The 20093-nt window shown below is 39.5% G+C and overlaps 1 protein-coding gene across 8 annotated transcripts in view; it reads right to left on the bottom strand.

Annotated features, from left to right (window-relative positions):
• The window catches only part of BCAR3 (BCAR3 adaptor protein, NSP family member), a 114791-nt gene that overhangs the window by 52293 nt on the left and 42405 nt on the right, over window positions 1-20093 (bottom strand). For 4 of the 8 annotated variants that reach the window (XM_052801529.1, XM_052801530.1, XM_052801531.1 and 1 more), the window contains one exon: window positions 3378-3705. In XM_052801529.1, coding sequence (XP_052657489.1) covers window positions 3378-3705 — 328 coding nt within the window. Of the gene's footprint in view, window positions 1-3377; window positions 3706-10031; window positions 10133-10492; window positions 10590-17635; window positions 17875-20093 lie in introns of those variants that run through there. The other 4 variants (XM_052801532.1, XM_052801535.1, XM_052801533.1 and 1 more) reach the window with 4 other exon arrangements.

Genomic DNA, 20093 nt, shown 5'->3' with positions numbered 1-20093 from the left:
CGGCTGAGGGATCTGGGGTTGTTCAGTCTAGAAAAGAGGAGGCTGAGGGGAGACCTTATCGCTCTCTACAACTACCTGAAAGGGGGTTGTAGTGAGGTGGGTGTTGGTCTCTTCTGTCAGGTGTCTGGAGATAGGACAAGAGGAAATGGCCTCAAGTTGAGGCAAGGGAGATTTAGGTTAGATATTAGGAAAAATTTTTTTACTGAGAGGGTTGTCAAACATTGGAATGGGCTGCCCAGGGAAGTGGTTGAGTCACCATCCCTGGAGGTATTCAAAAAGCGAGTGGACAGGGTACTCCAGGGCATGGTTTAGGGGGCATGGTTAATGGTTGGACTCGATGATCTTGAAGGTCTTTTCCAACCGAAATGATTCTATGATTCTATGATTCTATGATTCTACCTTCCCAAACCAAATAGAAGAAAACACAACCTTATTGTATTAAAAGTTGACAAAATAATTTCTCCAAGTTTTCAGAAGCGATTACCAGGTTTGAAGAGACTTCATCTCTCTTGTGTGTTTTGTTGTTTGTTTGGGGTTTTTTTTCCCCGAAACTGCATGAATTAGTTACTGCAACATTAGAATAGTGCTTTTGTACATCAGAATTTTATTTTTCCATGTTAATGCAGAAGATTCCATAAAGACATACTATTTCTGGTCATATAGCTGTAAAAATCCTGACATAATATAATCCTACAAATAAATTACTATACATACACTTCATCTTGGCTGCAGAGTAATGCAATTAGGTAGTTGTAATATAAGACAGGAGAAAAGTTCCCGAAAATGAGAAGAGTTCCATTAGGGAATGACACAATTAATTATCTTTTTCCTATTCTCCTCACTTTGGCTTATTTTTTGTTCCACAAGATTATATTACTCATTTTGAATTACTGAAAATCTCATCATAGTTATGTTTTTTAAATTAGAATTAATCAAACTTAAACTATGACATCACTGAGTCACAGTTCGGTGTAATGAGATCCATGCGCACATGAACACTGTAACCCTAATGACTATTAGTTCTGGTCCACTGACATGAAATACAGCGCTTGTGTTGAACAATGCATCATAAAAAAAGTTTGATTAAAATGTGTGTTCACACTTTTAATTTTTGTAAACAGCATTATAGCAATGAAAGACTGATTTACTCCTGAATGAGAATATCCATGTAATATTATACTATTTCACAAGTTCCTACACTGAAATAAAAATATTACAGGGCTTTTTTGATAAAGCTCTGATAAAGTAACATGGACTTCCCTATACTATTAGTCCCAACTAATTTCAACATGAGTGCAAGCACTAGAATATATACCTTAGTATATATGGCAGAAAGCTTACCACAGGAAAATCAGACTTGCTCTCTCAATTTTCTTTTAAGTACACTAATGAAATGTGCAGAGTCATTCCAAGAAGACTGAAGAAGTCATGTATTTGCTGACTGTCAAGTTGGTATTATCTTCTGCTCTAACACAACTGGGCTGTCAGGTCATGAAGCAGAATGTATAAAGATCCATTGTAAAAATTAAAGAAACCAAAGTTAGAAATTGTTACCATAGCATTCTGTGTGTGTTTTAGCAAAGCAACTGGAAGATCAAACACAGGAACAGCACTTGCTGCTATGACTCAAAAGACACAAATTCTATTAACAGACTGCACTAACAACATCCTTTGAATCTCTTATTTCAAAAGCATGATGTTTTAATTCTGATCAGGCAGAACTTCTTGACATTTTCCTCTCAAGCATTCTGTTCTTACTCTTATTGCTTGTGCAAAAGTATTCTTCACAGCACAAGGAAAGTTACCAGTTACAAGTATAAATACATTTAATATGGAGGCTTTGGTCTCTCAAGAAAAGAAAACATCTCTTGCTAATCATGTTTAGCAGCTGCTCTTGAGAAGGAAGACATAAGATAAAACTTCAGTGTATACCGCCATATTCTTTTTATGGCAGCAGCCCTGGCTGCTTGCATTCTCTAAAAGCATGCAAATCAAAGCAGCAAATTATGCTAAAAAGCCAGTTCATATAAGCAGGTACATCTCAGAGATCAGCGACAGAGGAATACTAAACACACTGAGGCCCTTTCTTCTTCTAAAGTAAATGCAGTATAGAGAAGAATGACTTATTTTCAAGTGAGAAGAAAGCTTGATCCTGTATGCTGCAAGCAAAAAGCATACAAAACCCACTCTACACACACAACCCCACATAATTAGAACTGTCCTTACCTCACAAGATTTGAGAACAGGAAATCTTATACTGATGGACATAGCAAGCTATAAATCCTAATTCAGAAGTCATTTGGTTATCTTTTCTCGACCTTTAGCTCTGTCACCCAAGCAACCTAACACTCTCTCATCTTTGTGCCTTTAACTGATGCACTGCATTACAGGGAATTTTTCTTGTGTTAGCTGGAAATTTTTTCCCATTTTATAGACCTCAATATCAGAACAAAAAAAGGACATTTACGAAATTAATTACTTTTTTGTAAGCAATGAAATATCAGTGATGATAAAAGATTCCCAAAAGAAATGCTAGCTATGAGAGTATAATTCTTTCTCAAGAGTCATGGCTATTATAACCAGGAAGTCAGGCAAGAATAATAAACAGGAATAATTTGCCATTAGTTCAGCAGATGTTGGGTTCCACTGAGTCTTCAAGAAAAAACAGCTCACGTGTAGCTCCAGGTTGGAGGCAGCTGGAACACCACTCTATCCTTTTCCTCTGCACTCCATCCATATAAGCACTGAATCCAAATCAAAACCTAGTTTGAACAGTTTGACTTCTTGGTTAAAACTGCTCTGTTAGAACAATGTAAAGGGTCACTTCAAAGCAATTAAGTGACTTTTAAAGTTTCCTCCATGGGAATAGTACATGCAATGCTATACCTTTTAAACATTCAGAGGCAAGAGCTGGTCCTTAAAAATTATTTTTAAGAACTACACAGATGTCAAAAGAAAGACTAAAAATCCAAATCACTAGATCCCACAGAAAGAGTAGTAGAAAAGGACATTTTAAACAGGCATGAGTATTTAACAGCCCATATACTGATTGATCTTATTGCAAAGGGAAAATTATTTTGAAGTCTGAGCTATTCAGTAAGTAAAAAAAAAAAAAAAAAAAAAAAATATTCTCAGAAGTCCTGCAATCTATGCATCAGATTCACCCCTCCCCCTCCCCACCCTACACGTTTCACACCGTTTTTGTTTGGCTTCTTCCATCAAGACCTAAATTGAGTACTAGGGAGAAAAATCAACCTCTGTTAGAACGCAGAGTTATAATAAACAGCTGCACCTATAACTGGACATTTAGAGGTCTGGAAAAACACATAATAATTCCTATGCAACAAACATATGTAAATTAAGGTTTTACAAGGTACCTGGCATGAAGTTTGTTGCTCTTCCCATTTTGCAGAGGATACTCTTCTATAACATCCTGTACAAAAGGTGGCTGCTGCCGCTGTGTTCTGGTGTATGTCAATGTTCCCATGTGGCTAAACATATCACAAGACCTAGTGGGAATTGTCCCCTTCTTCTTCCTGGGGAGAGTGCCATGGATAGAGATGTCTTGAAAGGAGTCTGAGCGATGCTCAGTTGGCGAAGGTTTAGTGGTCAAAAGGTCCATGGAAGAAGCTAATGAGAACTGGTGGTTCACTGGGCCATTTCTTGGAAGACTTGAAAATTTTCCTGCAGCTATCATTTTTGGTTCTGGAAAAACAAAACCAAGATTTATCATAGTGCATCAATCATCAAAGCCCGCACTTTAATGGAAGTTAAATAGCATGACTAACAAAGGCATCTAGAACTGAACTTCTGCTTTGCTTTGAGGCAGTCAGATACCTCAAGATGTAGCCTGTATTATAATACAGTCACATTACTCCCAACTGCACGTCAAGCACAGATATGCATTAACTTTTATACATGTGAAAAGTCACAACAAAAAAACAACCTATCTAGACACACATGCAAGAGCAGGCCCTGAGCAATTCTCCATTTTTATCCACAAAGCTCCTCTTTTTTGCTCCTTCATATCCTCTGACGACTCAGACATCAACTTAGAATCATTAACAAAAAGCAAAGTTTTAAGAACATTTTGGCAAAAAATAAAGGTCACTACAGCTTGGTTTGGAAGAATACATTTCTAAACCCAGTAATTGGTGCACTCTGAGGAAAAAACTGTTTCTGAAGAGTCTTGCTCAAGTAATAAATCTAGCAGAGAACTGGTCACATATTTCTAACAGGCTGTAAACTAAACAGCTCTACCCAAGAGATAAGGGCAGGAGCAGATTACTGGAATTCTCTTCTTCAGCATGCACAGCCTGCTGGTTCAAATCGTTGTTGACATTAGGGATTTGCATAGCTGTCAATCTCTTGTACAATCAATTATAGCCTGCCGTACAGTACAGGTTTTTCTGTTATCGTGAACAAAAAAACTTCATGAGACAAACACTTCAGGCGCATTAACGGATTGCTGTTCTGTTCCTCAAAAAAAACTGCCTTGTGCTCACCTTATAGTGTTATATTACAGAAGACAGGCCGCCTTATCCTATCCAGTTATATTAGCCTGCAAAAGCCACTCTATGGAACATACACACAGACCTAAAGGTCAACCAGTCCTACACTATTTAACCTAGGTGGTAGTCAACCACGTGCTTCCTATAAAAACTGGAAAGGCCACAGGAGCAGCAGAGATTGGTATGAAACCAGAAAGCAGAAGAGCTTTTGGAAATAACAGTTAGGGACAGGGAGAATCTGTTCTGACCTTGGTCAAGTTTCATGCCGAAAAATAAGAGTAGCACCCTGATGGCCCAGCAGCCTGGAAGTCAGCTGCTTACAGCTGCACAAAAATTCCTCTGGTTTTGGGGAATGCACAGGTGTTGCAAGGAAAACAGAGATGCTGCTACAGCCCTCCTGCTCCCTTCTCCAGCTTCAGCATCACAGGTACTACTATCAAAGTGTTGCTGCACTGAAGCTACTGTTACTTCTACTCAGAGGTTATCGTAACAGGCTTAGTTTTACAGTAACACTAAAGCTGATCTCACATTTATGAAAGAATTCTGCTATTTCCTGTCAGCTGCACTGCAGAGATTCACAGGCTGGATAACGTTTCCACACTTCAACAACAAATCCCTTCCCACTTGTCTCTTTTTGAAGGTTCTACAATAAATACTCATTAATTACAGATGATAAATAATGTTTGGTTGGGGTTTTTTTTTTTCAGTCTTCAATTTGCCAAGGCTCTGTCTGAGCACAGCTACTATGTGCTATAGTAGAAAAGCCTCTGGAAACAGCACCTCTGCCCAGGGAGAATTTGCTTGACTTTGGTCAGGTTTCTTGTTGAAAAGAGTAGAAAAGAGCTGAGAAGTTAATAAGAACTGACATTTTTAGTTACACAGATCCAAATACAATTTGAAAACCTGAAGAAACCAAACCACACGCTCACAAAAAATCTGCCATAAACTATCATATAGGCCCTTGATGTGAAATACTAAATCACCTCTCCATTTATCATGTGGTTTGAGGACACAGTTTCTGCTGGCTAGTATTAAAGATATCACATAATTATTTTCAAAATAATTTTTTTAAAAAGTGCTGCAAACTCGGTTTTGCATTACAATTGTTCTAAGCAAAACACCTGGCCCAGAGATAGGAAAATCTAAAATGCAAATGCTTACCACAAAGCTACAACCTCCTATAGCTAAAGCAAACTGACAGAGCTTGTTTCCAGTAAATTCAGCTTTATTTTTAGAGAGGAATGACAAAAATTACCTCAAACAACACGGGGGGGAGAGCTTCTTAGAATTCACACAATCATTTGAAAACTCAACTTTATGTGTTTACTGTAGTAAGGCAATAAACACCATTTATAGAGTCTGAAAAATTGGAGGGTAGCTTGCTCATATTGCACAAACACATTGCTATTCTCTTTTTCGGGGCTGCTGAGATTCTGTACTTAATAATTGTACTTTCTTATTGGTTTATAAAAAAACACCTCCAAACCTCTGAATTCTGACTTTTTAAGTGCAGGTTATCCAGTCGGAGAGATTTTCCTTAGGCTTTCCTGCAAGATTACCACCACTATGCTGAAATGGAACACATGACATTTCATGCAAATGGGTATCAAAACCAAGCAGGTATAAATGTGACCAACAAAAGCTTTGGTTTAATAGTTGATACCAGATGAGTCCACAATAGGCTTACAATGACAGTAACCTGTCAACCACTTCATGTCTGAGGATCCATAAAGCTAAGAACTCCCTCTCCTAACCAAATCACAGGATAATTATTATAGCAATCCAGTAGGTTTCCTATCCAACAGTCTGAGAATTTTCAACAAATAAACAACGACCCTCTGAAGTACCACATTTTCCACTTAACATCCCAAGAAGCCCTTCTTAAGAGTGAAAGCCAAACTCCCTCAGTTATGTCTTAATCATTACACCGTTTAAGTCACTCAGTAACATCCCATGATTTCCAAATTCAATACCCAATCCTCAAATTCACACCTGAGTTTTGCTTTGAGAAATCAAGTTAGAGTTCCAAAGTTAGTATGAAATACCTACATTCAAGCACTTGCAAGACACTTAGCCATAATTATGTGCGTACAGAAGCTTTGATAATATTTCAAGCAATCCTCCCTGCAAAACCCCTCAAAAAAAAACCCCAAAACCCAAACCGATAAACAAACCCCAAAACAACGGGTCTGCTAACTTCTACCCATAAATGTATCTGCTTGCCTACGTGCTACTGTACTGTGTATTCTTCATAAACGTAAACCAAGAACTACAACAATTAGCTCAGTAACAAAAGTCCTGCCAAACTATCCATACATTTTTCTCGTATTGAATGTAAACACTGCAAGGAGGAAGCCTCTTCAGCTGAAGACTCTGGAATGTCTCAAATACTTTAGCGTATGATTCAAAGAATGTTTGACTTTACTAGATATAGAAACCCTGAAAATTTTACTCCCTAAGAGACAGTCTGCTTTGAACATCTGCCAGCATGCAATCAACAATGAAAATGGTAGAAATTATTGCAGAATGACAGCCCAAAAGGAACTGAAATTTATTTGTACACATTCCTATTTGTCAAAATGCAGCATCTAACAAAACAGAGCACTTTGGAAGTCATACAGGTTTCCCCTAACCAGATGCAAACAAGATTGACTCATGCCAATATAATGTTAAAAATGCTAGGCGAATTTTTATTTATATAGAGAGTAGCATTTTTCTCAGTCTGTAATTTGGGAAAGCATACGGGAACAGAACTGGCAGGAGTCAGATTGTGAATTCAGAGAATTGGAGGGCATGAAAGGTCTCCAGGTAACTTCTGATGTGTTCTAGTTTTTTGTTACAAATGAGGGTGAGGGAATACAAACAAAGAAGTCTTTAAAATCAACATGGCATTTAGGAAAACAGTACGAGATTGGACATAGAATAAAATACATATCTGGTGGGCAAGACCAAACATGCACCAAGCTCTAATCCAATAGGGTGTGCATGTCTTCACATCATTGCTTAAACCAAAAAAGAACCATATGAACAATGAAACAAATAACCTTCGCTTCCCCAAAACAACATACAAAATATCCTTCCATTCATGCCCTCTTGGCTTTGGGATGCAAACACAAACTTTCCAGCTCAGCTTGTCTTCATGAAAACTTTCTGATGTTCACACAGTCTGCAGAAGTGTTCTGATGGTTCATTCAACCCAATACAGGAATAAGTGCCCCCTCCATACCACAACATAACACAACTAGTGGCAATGCTACTTTGTTGTTTCAATACATTGGAGGAGGGGAAGTGAGGGAAAGGGAAATCTCCAGTTTGGCTTCAGAGATTCATGAATGGCATAACAAACAGTCCAAGGCTGTATATGCTCATGCTAATGGAAACCTCATAAAAGGAAACAGAAAAGCAATTTCAGAGTTCCAAATCAGATTCTCAAGCTATCTCAAAACTCTGAGTTGTATCTAAACCAGTTTTGGACATTAGAAGATTCACACTCTCTCAAAGTCTTATTGATCTGCAGACCGGGTGATTCTCCCTGTGAGATTAAAGTCTCTGAATTCTATACCTGGTGTTATCATATCACCAACAGTACAATACTTTACTCAAAGTCTTACCATGTCTTTATCATTATATATGCTGTGACGCTAAGAGGGCTTGAACATGGTTTAATACACCCAGCTGAAGAACAACTGCCTTATGTTCTCAGATCTTTACAAGATGGAGTCAACTTTTGTGAAAACCCTACTTACTTTTGACACAGCAAAGCTCCTCACAATGTCCTCCCACCCACCTGCTCTCCCCTCCCTCAAAACCAGTAACAATAAATTACGAGTGGGAGATGTATTACTCTTTTCTGCCTGCTAAGTTACTTGGCACATTTGCATGCACTATGCAGATGCACACAGGAAGCAAAGTGATCAACCTTAATGGTGAAGAAAGCCAAGTTCAGGACAAAAGCCAGATCAATTTCCTCAGATTTAATTTTTGTGTGGTAAGAGAATAAGTTAGGGAAACAGAAAAAGCATGACTGCAAAGCCACTGAAGTTAACATAACATAGGAACAAATACAGTTAAAACCATAGCCACTATAAACTCAAGGTAGATTTCACGTTAATTGTCTCCCTAGAAGCAATGTAGTTGCCTTCATTAGTATGAAGAGGATTCCTGCTCCCAAAATGGCTTAGAAGCATTTTCTGCTTTTTAAAAAAAAGAAAAAAAAAAAAAAAAAAGATTAACTGATGCAGTAGCTGCTATAGCAAACAGGTCACAGGACTTTGAGAAGAATATTAAGGTTCAAGAACCTACAGCCTGTTATGATACGGAGAAATAGATTGAGAAAGCATATGCAATAGTTCAAAGGCTTTAAGCTAGTATCAGAAAAAACACGAGTCTGTCAAACATCAAAAACTCCCACAAGATTAGAGCCAGGTCAGTGCTTCCAAAGGGTCTTGAAGGGCTATCAAAATGTTCATTCTCTCTTTCTCTCCCCTTATATATGTCATACAGTTTCCACCCCACACACATCCTTGCGCTGTAATTAGACAATCTATTTAAAATATTTTAAACTATTATTCTAGAGCAACAGAAAGCCCACAGGCCAGGATAAATTATCTTTGAAATTTCTATGTGTCGAGATGAGAGAAACAGATAAACCCCACACTTCGTGAGTTTTCACACATAGAATGCCTTGATATCTATTAAAAAATGCCATGAAAAAGCGATCATTGAAGAGGATTCACTAATAAGTAGAGACCTCCTCATTTGGCCTATACTATGAAATTATCTCAGAAACTTAAGTGCTCAATCAGTTAGCTCAGTAATCCCTGAACTATGGTATGAAGCCTTGACTTGAAATAAACATTCTCTCCCCATTTTGCTGGCAGAAATAGGAGACTTCACCAAGGTTACAGTCAAATCTAAGCGTTTTTCAGCTAATGCTTCAAAATACAAGCTTTTGTTCCTCCTCTAGTATAGGAAGTCATTTATTATTTTGTCTGCTCCTCTGTTCCTACTACGTTACTGAAAAAAAACCTCACAAAACAACCCACTCTAACTGAAAATGAAGTATTTAAAAAACGTTTTCAGCAGTAAGTATGCCCTTAATTTTTTTGAGCTAATAACCGACTCATGGAAATTACAAATTTGGACAGAGAGAAACGCTTTTACATAAGGTCCTCTTTAAGTGACCAAAAAAAAAAAAAAAAAAGCGCATTTCCTTTCTCTCTATTCAGTGAAGTATCTCGGTGTCTCGAGTACACCAGTGTTTTATACTTAAAGAATATTTAACAGATTTCCACGGGATCCATTCCCACAAAACCTAAGCGTCTCAGTAGTTACTGCCACAGCCATGGCACTTCTAGCAGTCCGCAAGTCAACCGCCGCCAGGGCCAGGGCTCGCCCTGCTCCGCCGTTCCCTGCCCCGACAGAGGTGGAGGGACAGAGGGACGCTCACACACCCGCACCCCCACCAAAACCCAGCTCTTCATTCTCTGCCCGAGAGGACAACGCTGTCCCCGCAGTTACCAGTCTGATCACTGCTGCTTCTTCCCAGGCTTTCTGGGGATTAGCTGGAGGTTTTGTCCCGGCCGAGCGATCTCCTGGCAGCGAGTCCCGTCCAGGTCCCTCGGGGCTGCGGAGCCCCGCGGGCGGCGGAGCCGGGGGGAGCGCGCAGCCGGGCAGGAGGCAGGGGTGGCCGGAGGCCGGACGCGCAACGCCAGCGGTCCGGAGCGCTTCCAGTAAGCGAACTGGGACGTTCTCGGGAGAACCCAAGGTATGGCCGTGCCGCGGTAGCAGCCGACGCGTACGCTTGCACCAGCCTGCCCTAAAGAGCAGCAGCTCGCGATAACTAAACCGAGGGTGACTCTACCGGAGCCTCCTCAGGGCGCCTTATCGCTCGCTCGCCGGGCCGCGGAAGCACGGACCTGGTTCCGTCACTCTCCCGTCTTCACCCCAGCAAACCAGACCGACCCCCGGGCGCCACTCACCTGGCGAGCGCGGCACCGGCGGGCGCGGGGAGGTGGCGCCGGGCCGGCCCCCGCAGCCCCCCGCGGCCGTGCGCTGCGTGCCGCCGCTCAGGCAGCGCCGCGGCCGCAGGCGCTCTGAGCCGCGCAGCGCAGCCAGCGCCGCGCCGTGCCGTGATTTACGGCTCTCCAACCCCACCCCTCCGCAGGCGAGTCAGGCTGAGTCTCGCCGAACCGCCGGCACGCAAGCCGTTTACGTGCGGTGACCTCTCCCTGCCCTCTTCCGTGGATCTAAGAACTCGACTTCCATAACTTCGTCTCCCACATTAGCGCTGCAGCAAAAATCAACAGTTTCCTAAATCCACCCTGTTCACGGACAACTCGGAGCCTGTTACCTACTTTACACACTCAATTTGCTTCCACGAGCGGACTTCCCCCCTTACCCCACCGCGTTACCTGAAGTTATCTGTGCGACAGGTTGGTGGGATAAAACGCATTTCTAAAACAAAGGGTCAAAGAGCTGTAAAGGGTCGAGAGCTACTGACAGAACAGATGGCTAGTTAACCTCCTTTTGTAAAGTATACCCTATAAAACAATCGGATACTTATAGACAGAACATTCATTTTTAACAAATTACCTCAGGCACCTTCAGCTGTACCACTGACTCAGCCAAAGGGCTTTTCGCTTAAACAGAAATGAAGGCACACTCAGTTGACTCTTACAGCACCGTCTAGATCAAATTTTTCTTTAGCGTTGCATTTGTCTCTTTCCTGTTGGCTCAGTCTTTCAGGCTGCCTGGCCAACATTTCTCTGGTTTTGCCGCAGTTACTCCAGTTGTCCAAAGCGATTTTGATAACACTGTTCAGTGTTATCAAAATTCTTATCAGAATTCATAAGCCAACATTCTGCAAACCTCTTCACAGCTATCCTACTGGCATTAGCTTTGCAGAGGCAAATATTTCTCTGCCTAACCAAACATTTAATTGAGTTTGACATTAAATATTTGATCCCTCCTAGTTGTATGGTTCTTCTGATTTGGGAGATCCTCTTCATGCACTATTTTCATCTCACTCTAATGTCCAATCCTTTCACTCTCTTTCTCCATTTTTACCAGGATTAGCTTTAATAAGCTGCTTCTGAGGTATCTGCTTCAGAGCTTGACTACATGATGTTGCTGAAGTTGTGGCCCTAAACTATCTAAATAATAAATGTCGTTAAGGAACAGATTATTCATCTTCTAGGACCTCTACGTATTATCAAACCAACCATCAAAAATAAATGAAACTATGGTATTCTCACTCTAAACAAGTTAAGCTACATCCAGTGGTGACAACAGCAGGATTAAAATTCCACATGGTGACTTAGTACAGTGACATCTCTGGGTACTGGGTAGAACTAGGACACCTATCTCTCTGCAGTTTGGGGTTTTATGCATTGTCCAGAACACTGAATTTTGCAATCTGAGCTATCTAAAATATCTTACAGCAAAATGAATTTTTTTAGATGATGAAGCAATTCAAGATGGAAAGAGCACTGGACCTTCCTTTCAAGTGTAGCTAGAGCTTAAGAAACATTTAGCTCATCAAAACATGATTCTTTAGCCATCACATATGTTGCAGAAGTAGGTATTGGGAGAGGAAAGTTCTTGGAAAAGTCTGGGAATTTTCATAGATACAAGTAGAATCTTTGCAAAAGAAAGCTCAAGTAAAATGAAGTTTAGTATAAAATAAAAGAGGAAAAAAAAATAAAAGCAGAGCGCGCTCATATATGCAGTAAGGGAAGACGACTAGAAAATTAAATTTATCTAATATACCGAGGTAAAGGAGGCTCACAGTGGCATTTCTGACTGGTGCTCCCCTTCCCATACCAACCCCACTTTGATTCCTTAAGGCAGTCATGAGTAGTATCACTGTTGGTATTGCCACGCACCTTTTACAATAACAACTTCCAAAACACCCCAAAATTACAGAAAATTATAACATCATACTGACACTGAACAGAACCTTGAAGTTAAGATCTAAATTCAAACCAATTTCACATAAAATGAGACCTAAACACACAAAAAAACCCTCTAATCTTTTTTCATTTAAGTTTTTCACCAAAAGCAATGACATTTGAGCTACTGATGAACTAGGAAAGCTCACAAATCTTGAATAGCTGATGGCACTCTGCTTTTGTCATCGCCAGTTGTGCAAAACCAGGTAAGTATTGAGGACAGAGAGGTACCAGAAAGGTTTCAGGCCCAGTGACAGATTCCAGAACTTCACTGCCACAAGTAACAATCTATGGAGATTTCCCATAGGATATTTCAGGCACAATCTTTCTTCAAAATATACCCGGGGGAAGGAAGGGAAGAGCAGGGGGAAGAGAAAGGAACCAAAAAACCAACAGACTGTGATCCCATCTTGGACACCACAATGCCTCAGTAATACATCCTGTGCAAGAAAAATGGAATTATGCTGAGAATACAGAAAGAGGAGTTGAGATACCTGGATTACACTTTCAGTTCTAGTATTCTGACCACTTCTTTTATGACGTATACTTACATTTTTGTAACATACACCAGAGTGGTAGATATTTTTCACAGGAAAGACTGTATAGTATTTTCTCAGCTTATCAAGTGAAAGATGCTACAGAAGTGCACACTATTATTTTCCTCACTGCATAAAGGAAAATGGCTTACTTCTCTATGTAAACCATATTTTCCACAGTTCAGGTAAAAGACATCTAAAATCATGCCAAAAACTCAGATCAGTTAGCACTTAGATGGTCTCTATTGGCTGATTCTAAAACTCAGAAAATTTTCAGACACTGTGATTACATAGGAAGCAATGTCACACTTCATTGTCATGTTTTATGAATAAGAACCAGAAAAGGAGTAGTAATTTCCTTAGTAACATGACTGCATGCTAAGTAATGGGACTGGTAGCTGGGCAGCCCTGCATAAACTGTGATTACTCTTGCATGAGTCATTACATCCTTTTCCTAGGAGTTTTATTCTGTCTTCAGATGAAATTGAAAATTGGTCTTTGTCTTCACATCTGACAATTTACACAACCCATCCTTGCACACAGTTAATGCAAAGCTATTAAAGGGAATTTGCCTGCAAGCTGTAAGAATGAAGAATTCACAAGACTGCCTACACTAGCAACATTAGTTGTGAATTACTTTGAATTAAGCCAGATTAGATTCCTCATTGCAAAGTTTTTGTTGTTTTCATACTTTATACCTACTTTGGAAATGGGTTTACTGAGATATGGGATGAAGTCTGGAAGCACCAATGTCCTGAAACAAGCACAGCACCTCTGTCAAGCCATCCCCATCAGCATTCCATGTTGACATGCCACACCCCTTAACCATCTGTTTATCTATATGGCATCATGCTATCTGTGTATCACCTTGCCACAGAGATGATAGTGGTGAAGCGCTGTCCTTTATGACATCAGCCTAGGGGAGGCTGAGAAACCAGCAGTGTGCTGGCCATCGCTGGCCACATGTCACACACCGCTGTGGCCTTCTACGGTCACCTTGACTTCTGCTTTCTGAAAGCAGGGAGTAGGTCCAGTTGCATCTTTCCACCTAGCACAAAGACACCTATACAAGCAACGACCTAAACAGATGAGTGAGGAGGAACATAACTGGGACCTAGGTCCTAAGATCTGTGATTCTGTAGCTTGCATACCTGAATCGTGCCAAGAGTTGGGTACTTGCCAGTTCTCGAAACACCATTTTCAAAATGTGCCTGGCTTACTGGTAACGAAAGAAATGATGGGACAAAACAAGAGGATTCATTGGAACTTTTCAGTTTGACCTTAAACATCAGAATTCCAGTCTTCCTGAAATAACCAGGAGAAACTACATCTGCTCTAAAAACACTGCTGTGCAGCTGCAATGATAAAACGCAGAAGTAACTACACAAGATGAGGATGTGGTATGCATGGATTGCTCACACAGCAGTTCTTGTAGATTCCCTGATAAACAAAAGTCAAAGCAAGTTTCTACTGCAGACTTGTCTTAGAAGAGAAAGGACCCAAACAAACAAAATGCTACATTCCCTCAACTCCCACAGATGTCACATAGAAAAAATAATGATCAGCATAACTGTTGGCTAGGAAATCAAGTTTATTCGCTGGTAGTTTTCAAATCAATCAAAGATATATCAAGGCCAAATTAGAATGACAATACAAAGTGAAAACACTCCAGTGCCTGAAATCTGACAATATTTAGTTTGAAAACTATGAGCTATGGCAACTGCACTTTCTAAGGTCCCCCCGCAGCTGCCAACTGAAACAGTCAGCAGCTATCCAGACCTCCATAATAAAGCTACACCAACATCCAGTCTTGCTGTTTGGTCTGTCTTAGATCTGAAGACACAAGGTCTTTCAGAAACTCCCAAAGAGCTATCTGAGTCAGTCAAGAAGCCTTGTGATCCCTAGCCTCAGAAAAGTTTGCAAGCAAAAATGTCCCATAGCAGATCCTGGAAATAATGCTGTAGTAAAGCAGGAGAGTTTGAGGAGTTATATAAACCTTAGCTTATTCAGTGACAAACTGGAGCATGAACATGCTCTGGCTTGCTGGAGTTTCTGGCTACAGCACATTCAATTTTTGAAGACCTAGAAGAGTACAAACTTGGTACATACAATACCAGATGTCTGATCTTCATTTACTACTAGCTAAAACCTATAGTTCCGACAAATCAACATTTTCCAATAGGAATTGGTTTACTGTTAAACTCCTCTTATCTGCAGCCCACTATTGTAAGTCTTAAATCAGAAAGAAGCCAAAACTTTTGGAAGGATTTGGAAAAAAAATTTCACTGTAGCTATCAGAAGTTCTCAGAGCTACAGAATTCCATGTGTTTTGAGTCAGCTGGTATCAGCCACTGCTAGAACAAAAAAACTAAGTATAGCCCTTGTCAGATATAATACAAGAAAACTGAGTATCATCTTTACAAAAAAACAATTAGTAAAAATAAATTATTGCACATATTCACAAGGTTTTATGGATTCCTTTTTACCAGGGCGTCTATTTTTCTCTCTTTTGCTTCTAGCAGTGGAAGAACTGTTACTATGGAGATAAGATTTCCTTGTAAGCTTCTGTTTTTCTGTGTTTCTGTGAAAAGACTCAAATACAACAGAATTAACAGCCTCTCTTTGCATGTGACTGATGTTGGGGAGTTTTTCATTTAGAATATAACTGATGTAGAGACAAGGATAAACAGAAGGCCAGAAAGCAGCAATAAACGAATTTGGAACTTTCAGCAGATGAGATGGTACAGGCAGAGGTGTATGTTTACAACTTTGTAACAGCATCTACATTTCTGACCTCCTCAAACAGAAATGGCAAAAACCTTCAAATCCTTGTATGTCTCAGTGAGAGCAAAATAGACCACACAGGTAGCAATACCACCTCTAACTGTTATGCAGATGAAAGTGTTCAAAGCAGCCTCCTCTCCATCTATTGGCAAAACTACCAGGATGCTTTAGCACTAGACTGGAATCTGCCAGGTTGACACTATATACCACTGCTCCAAAGCACTCTGGTTGTGTTTGTAATGTTTCAAAGAGAAGCAAAAAACCCCAGAATGAGTAAAAGGGCTTTATCTGAGAGTGACAAAGGCAAGATATTTGGGTTTGACAAGGCAAAACCAGTCATGGTTTTATGCTAATTATTTTGGCCCTCTAATAAAAACACATAAGGAAGTCCCTCAGTTATTTTACACCTTCTTTGAAGATGGACTTGTCTCTATTTATATTGTCCCAAGCACAAGCAAGGATCTGTACTGCTTGCTCATCTTCCTCCTTAATAGCACACCTCTTTGGTCTTCTATATAATGAATGACAAGACGACCCACATGGCAAGAAAGCACTTCATATTTAGTGCAGCAGAGCAAGAAATACAACATATGCAGAAACAGTTACTTAAGAATTTAAATGCAAAAATTTCTTCTCCCCGCCAAAAGCAGAAAGTTATGGAATATTAATTACATGTAATCTAATTCAGGTTTTGCATATCATTTTATATTGACCCACAATAAATTATGTCAATGCATATATTTTATTTAAATCTATTAAAGCTTGCCTTCTTTGTATGACATAAAATTATAAAAGATCTAAATATATATCCTATTAAAACTGCAATCTCTCTGTATAAGAAAAACCTGTACAAGACAAAAAGGAAAGATTCTTTATACCTTTAGCCTCTCACAGGAAAACACTCTTAAGATGTTAATGAAATCACATTAAGCCATAAAATGGTATTAATCAGAATTCAGCTCAGTAAAAGAAGGTACTGGAAAAACAAAGTTCTAACTCTTAGAACACCTCATAAAAAACCCTTCCTATCACTTAGTTTTCTATATATCTTCCCACTCATAACTCAACCAATGATGTATAGAAAAGTACATCATGAATATTTACAAATGTACACAAACATTTCAATAGTCAAATGACAAAAAGCTTTCCAAAATAATTCTATATTTAAATTCATGGTTATAAAGGAACCAAGAAATATCTTCCATGTCTGGCAATATCCAAGGTATTTTTTTTATTATAGCAAAATAGACACTTGCATTTATATATTTACATTACCCTCTTTATAGGTAACATTTCTACCACACTGAAGGAACTGGTCACATCACAGTGGGATTACTCAATACATCTGAAGTGTGATTTATTCTTTTACTATAGGTCATAAGAAATCATAATAAAACCACACTTCTAAAGACTGTAGAACAATATGGTAACATGATTATATATCACTCTGCCCCAATCCCACATAGCATCAAACCCTGCTTTAGTTGTATTAGAGAATACTGAGAAAACCACAGCTCCTTCCTGGAGCGCTACTCTCTAAGTACAGGGCTGTAACTTTCAGGATGTCTGTCTTGACCTGCTGATTGTTACAGGACAGAGTGCTATGCCTCATGCTCTGCGAAGGAAGACCTTTTTGTGTAATACAGGAGTCAGATTACACCTATTTGTCAACAGTTTCTCTCATTCCAGAAGTAGCTACTTCTAGAAGATATGTTATTTCCTGGCTTCTTTGTGATGCCAAACAAACAATTCTAAGACTACAAAAAGGTGCTAGACAGCTGCTGAGAACATTCCTATAAGCACAGACAGAAGCACAGCCCATATTTTGCTCTATTTGGGAGTGGTTTAGTACCAGAATTTTGGATGCATCTTGATTCCATATTGGGACAAGCCCAGGCAAGCTGCAGGCCCCACCCTCTGACTCTACAATTTCCCTGGAACAGAAAACAAAAGGTACATCTCAAAGCAGTCACAGCATGCTATGAATACACGAAAGGATACTGGCCTGGATGGCAGGACACCAAGATCCAGAATGTGCTGCAGTGCACATCAAAAGGTAAGTCAAGACACAGGCAAAAGGATTGTGGAAAGAGTATTTATGGCTGTTCACATTCATACCTTTTTGAAACTTTGTTTTTGTTAGATTAAATGCTTAGAGGCTGAGAAAGTATCACTATGGGTTGGTGTCCTCTATCATGTTTCACTTGACATCTACTTTGCCACTACGATACAAGATCCTGGACTTGAACCATCAGTTTGACTCAGTACACAGCCTCGTGGTCTTCTGTTCACCTAACAGCGGTAGGAAGCATGTTCAGAACTGGTAACAATTTTGCACTGAAGAAGAAAATTTGCAGAACTTGGAAACATTTTTCCACTTGTGTACTTCGATTTGCAAGGAAATGAAATACAGTGATAAGCCCTAAGCAAATATTTGAGATCATCAGGATTTAGAAAAAAGGAAACAAACACTTTCTTGAAATTCAGAAGGCTGCATTCAGAAGAAGAGATGACGTGTTCCAGGCCAACTGCAGTTGTAGCTTTTAGGCCTAAATTCATTCCACCAGCTGTCAGCTCTTGCTGAGTGATCTGCCAGGAAGTCAGCCATCCTGGGATATTTCTACAATCAACAAAAAAAAATATAGACACCTACATAAGATAATTCACGTTGAAAGTGGACTGAATTATCTGCTGAATTAATCCTTTTCTTTCTAACACCTAGAGGGAGCAGAGAGTGACTTGCCTCCTAGTAGAACACCTTCAGCTGTGGTTTCACTGTAGGCAGCGGGGTGTTTCAGCCACCAGGGCTCACCTCTGCTGTCTCTTCCTGGGCCATTCATACTTGTATAAGTGTTTGTGCAGCTGAACAGTGAACTGGCATGGGGACTTGATCTGGATGAACACGAGAGGAAAAAACCATTGGTTTTCAGCCAGATAAATTTCCCAATGGGTTCACCATGCAGCTGCAGGATAGTTTTAATGAAAACAAAAGGAATGATACAGAGATGGGAAAAAAGCAGCTAAAGGAAAGCTGAAGAGGGCACGGACTGCTTAGGTTGGCATTTTGGAGCCCCAGCTTCAATTAAGGTCAAGAGTCAATGGCACAGCAGCCTTTCAGTTTTCTAATATTGATCAAAAATATCAGAGCCCCATTATTCAATGCACTGATCCACTACAAAATTAATTCTGCTGAAGTGGTTTAACAATTTTGAAAGGTTATTTTTCTACTGATGAGCTAATGCTACTCACGTCAAACCAGTTATTCTAATTACTTCCCTACCATTGGCTGGCATAAAGATAGCATAAAAGCATAAAGGTAGTGAACTTTGTATTGTGTACTCTGCCTAATTCAACAGATATGTCATCATGTGCACATATTTGATCCAGGTCAAATGTGTTGCTGAGCATTATGTCAATGCACAGATCTTGGTATTAATTACTGTGGAAACATAGCCCAAGTAGCTAGACAGGATGAATCCAAATCTTAGTGTACTGAGACATGTTCTGTTCAAAGCAATTTCAGAACCAGGTAATATTTTAGAAAACAGAAAATATTTTGACAAAGTTTTCCAAAACTTAACTTCACTGTACAAAGAAATGCTTAGTCCTATAAAATTAATCTTGTGACGATGCTTACATATTAAAGTGGCTTATCACATCAAGCACTGTCTGGAAACTGTTGAACCAGCAACAAATACAATGTTGTTGTTTAAAGCTCAAAATAACAGCAAACAGAACAATATAGCCTTTGCTCTGTACTGGTAAGTACATTAGTAGGACATTAGTATTTATTTAATAGAATGGAAGATTTAAAAAAAAAAAAAGTTTTTTCTGATGTCTGACTCCAGTACCGTTCAGTGCTGGAAAACAAGCATTTCAGTGTAACTGATTAGGCACTTTGCTCCTAGACACAGCATTCTATCAAAGACAGACACAAAACAAAACCATGTCATAATAGGCTGGAGACTAGATAACAACCATTAGTCCCTACTGTGAAAACAAACCAGTCTGCACTCATGTATGACTGACTGAACGGATCTGTTTTGCAGCCTTCCCAGAATTAATACAATAGGCGAAGCTATCTAGGATGTAAACACACTGGTGTAAACAGAACAACTCAGAGATCAATTTGGCTCTATTTTTTCAAGCACATAATTCAATTATACACTTAAATATTTTCATTAGCCAAAACCAGAGAGTGAACAAAAACACTGCTCACCAAGACAAATGCCCATAAATATATGAACCACTACTACTTTTACTAGAACTTAGCTTAAAGAATTCTAGTATTTAACTGCCAAAAAAAAAAA

Source organism: Harpia harpyja, chromosome 11 (genome assembly GCF_026419915.1).
Source record: "Harpia harpyja isolate bHarHar1 chromosome 11, bHarHar1 primary haplotype, whole genome shotgun sequence".
In the NCBI taxonomy this organism is placed as follows: Eukaryota; Metazoa; Chordata; class Aves; order Accipitriformes; family Accipitridae; genus Harpia; species Harpia harpyja.
The sequence above is the reverse complement of the archived record's forward strand: the minus strand, read 5'-3'. Positions and strand labels throughout refer to the sequence as shown.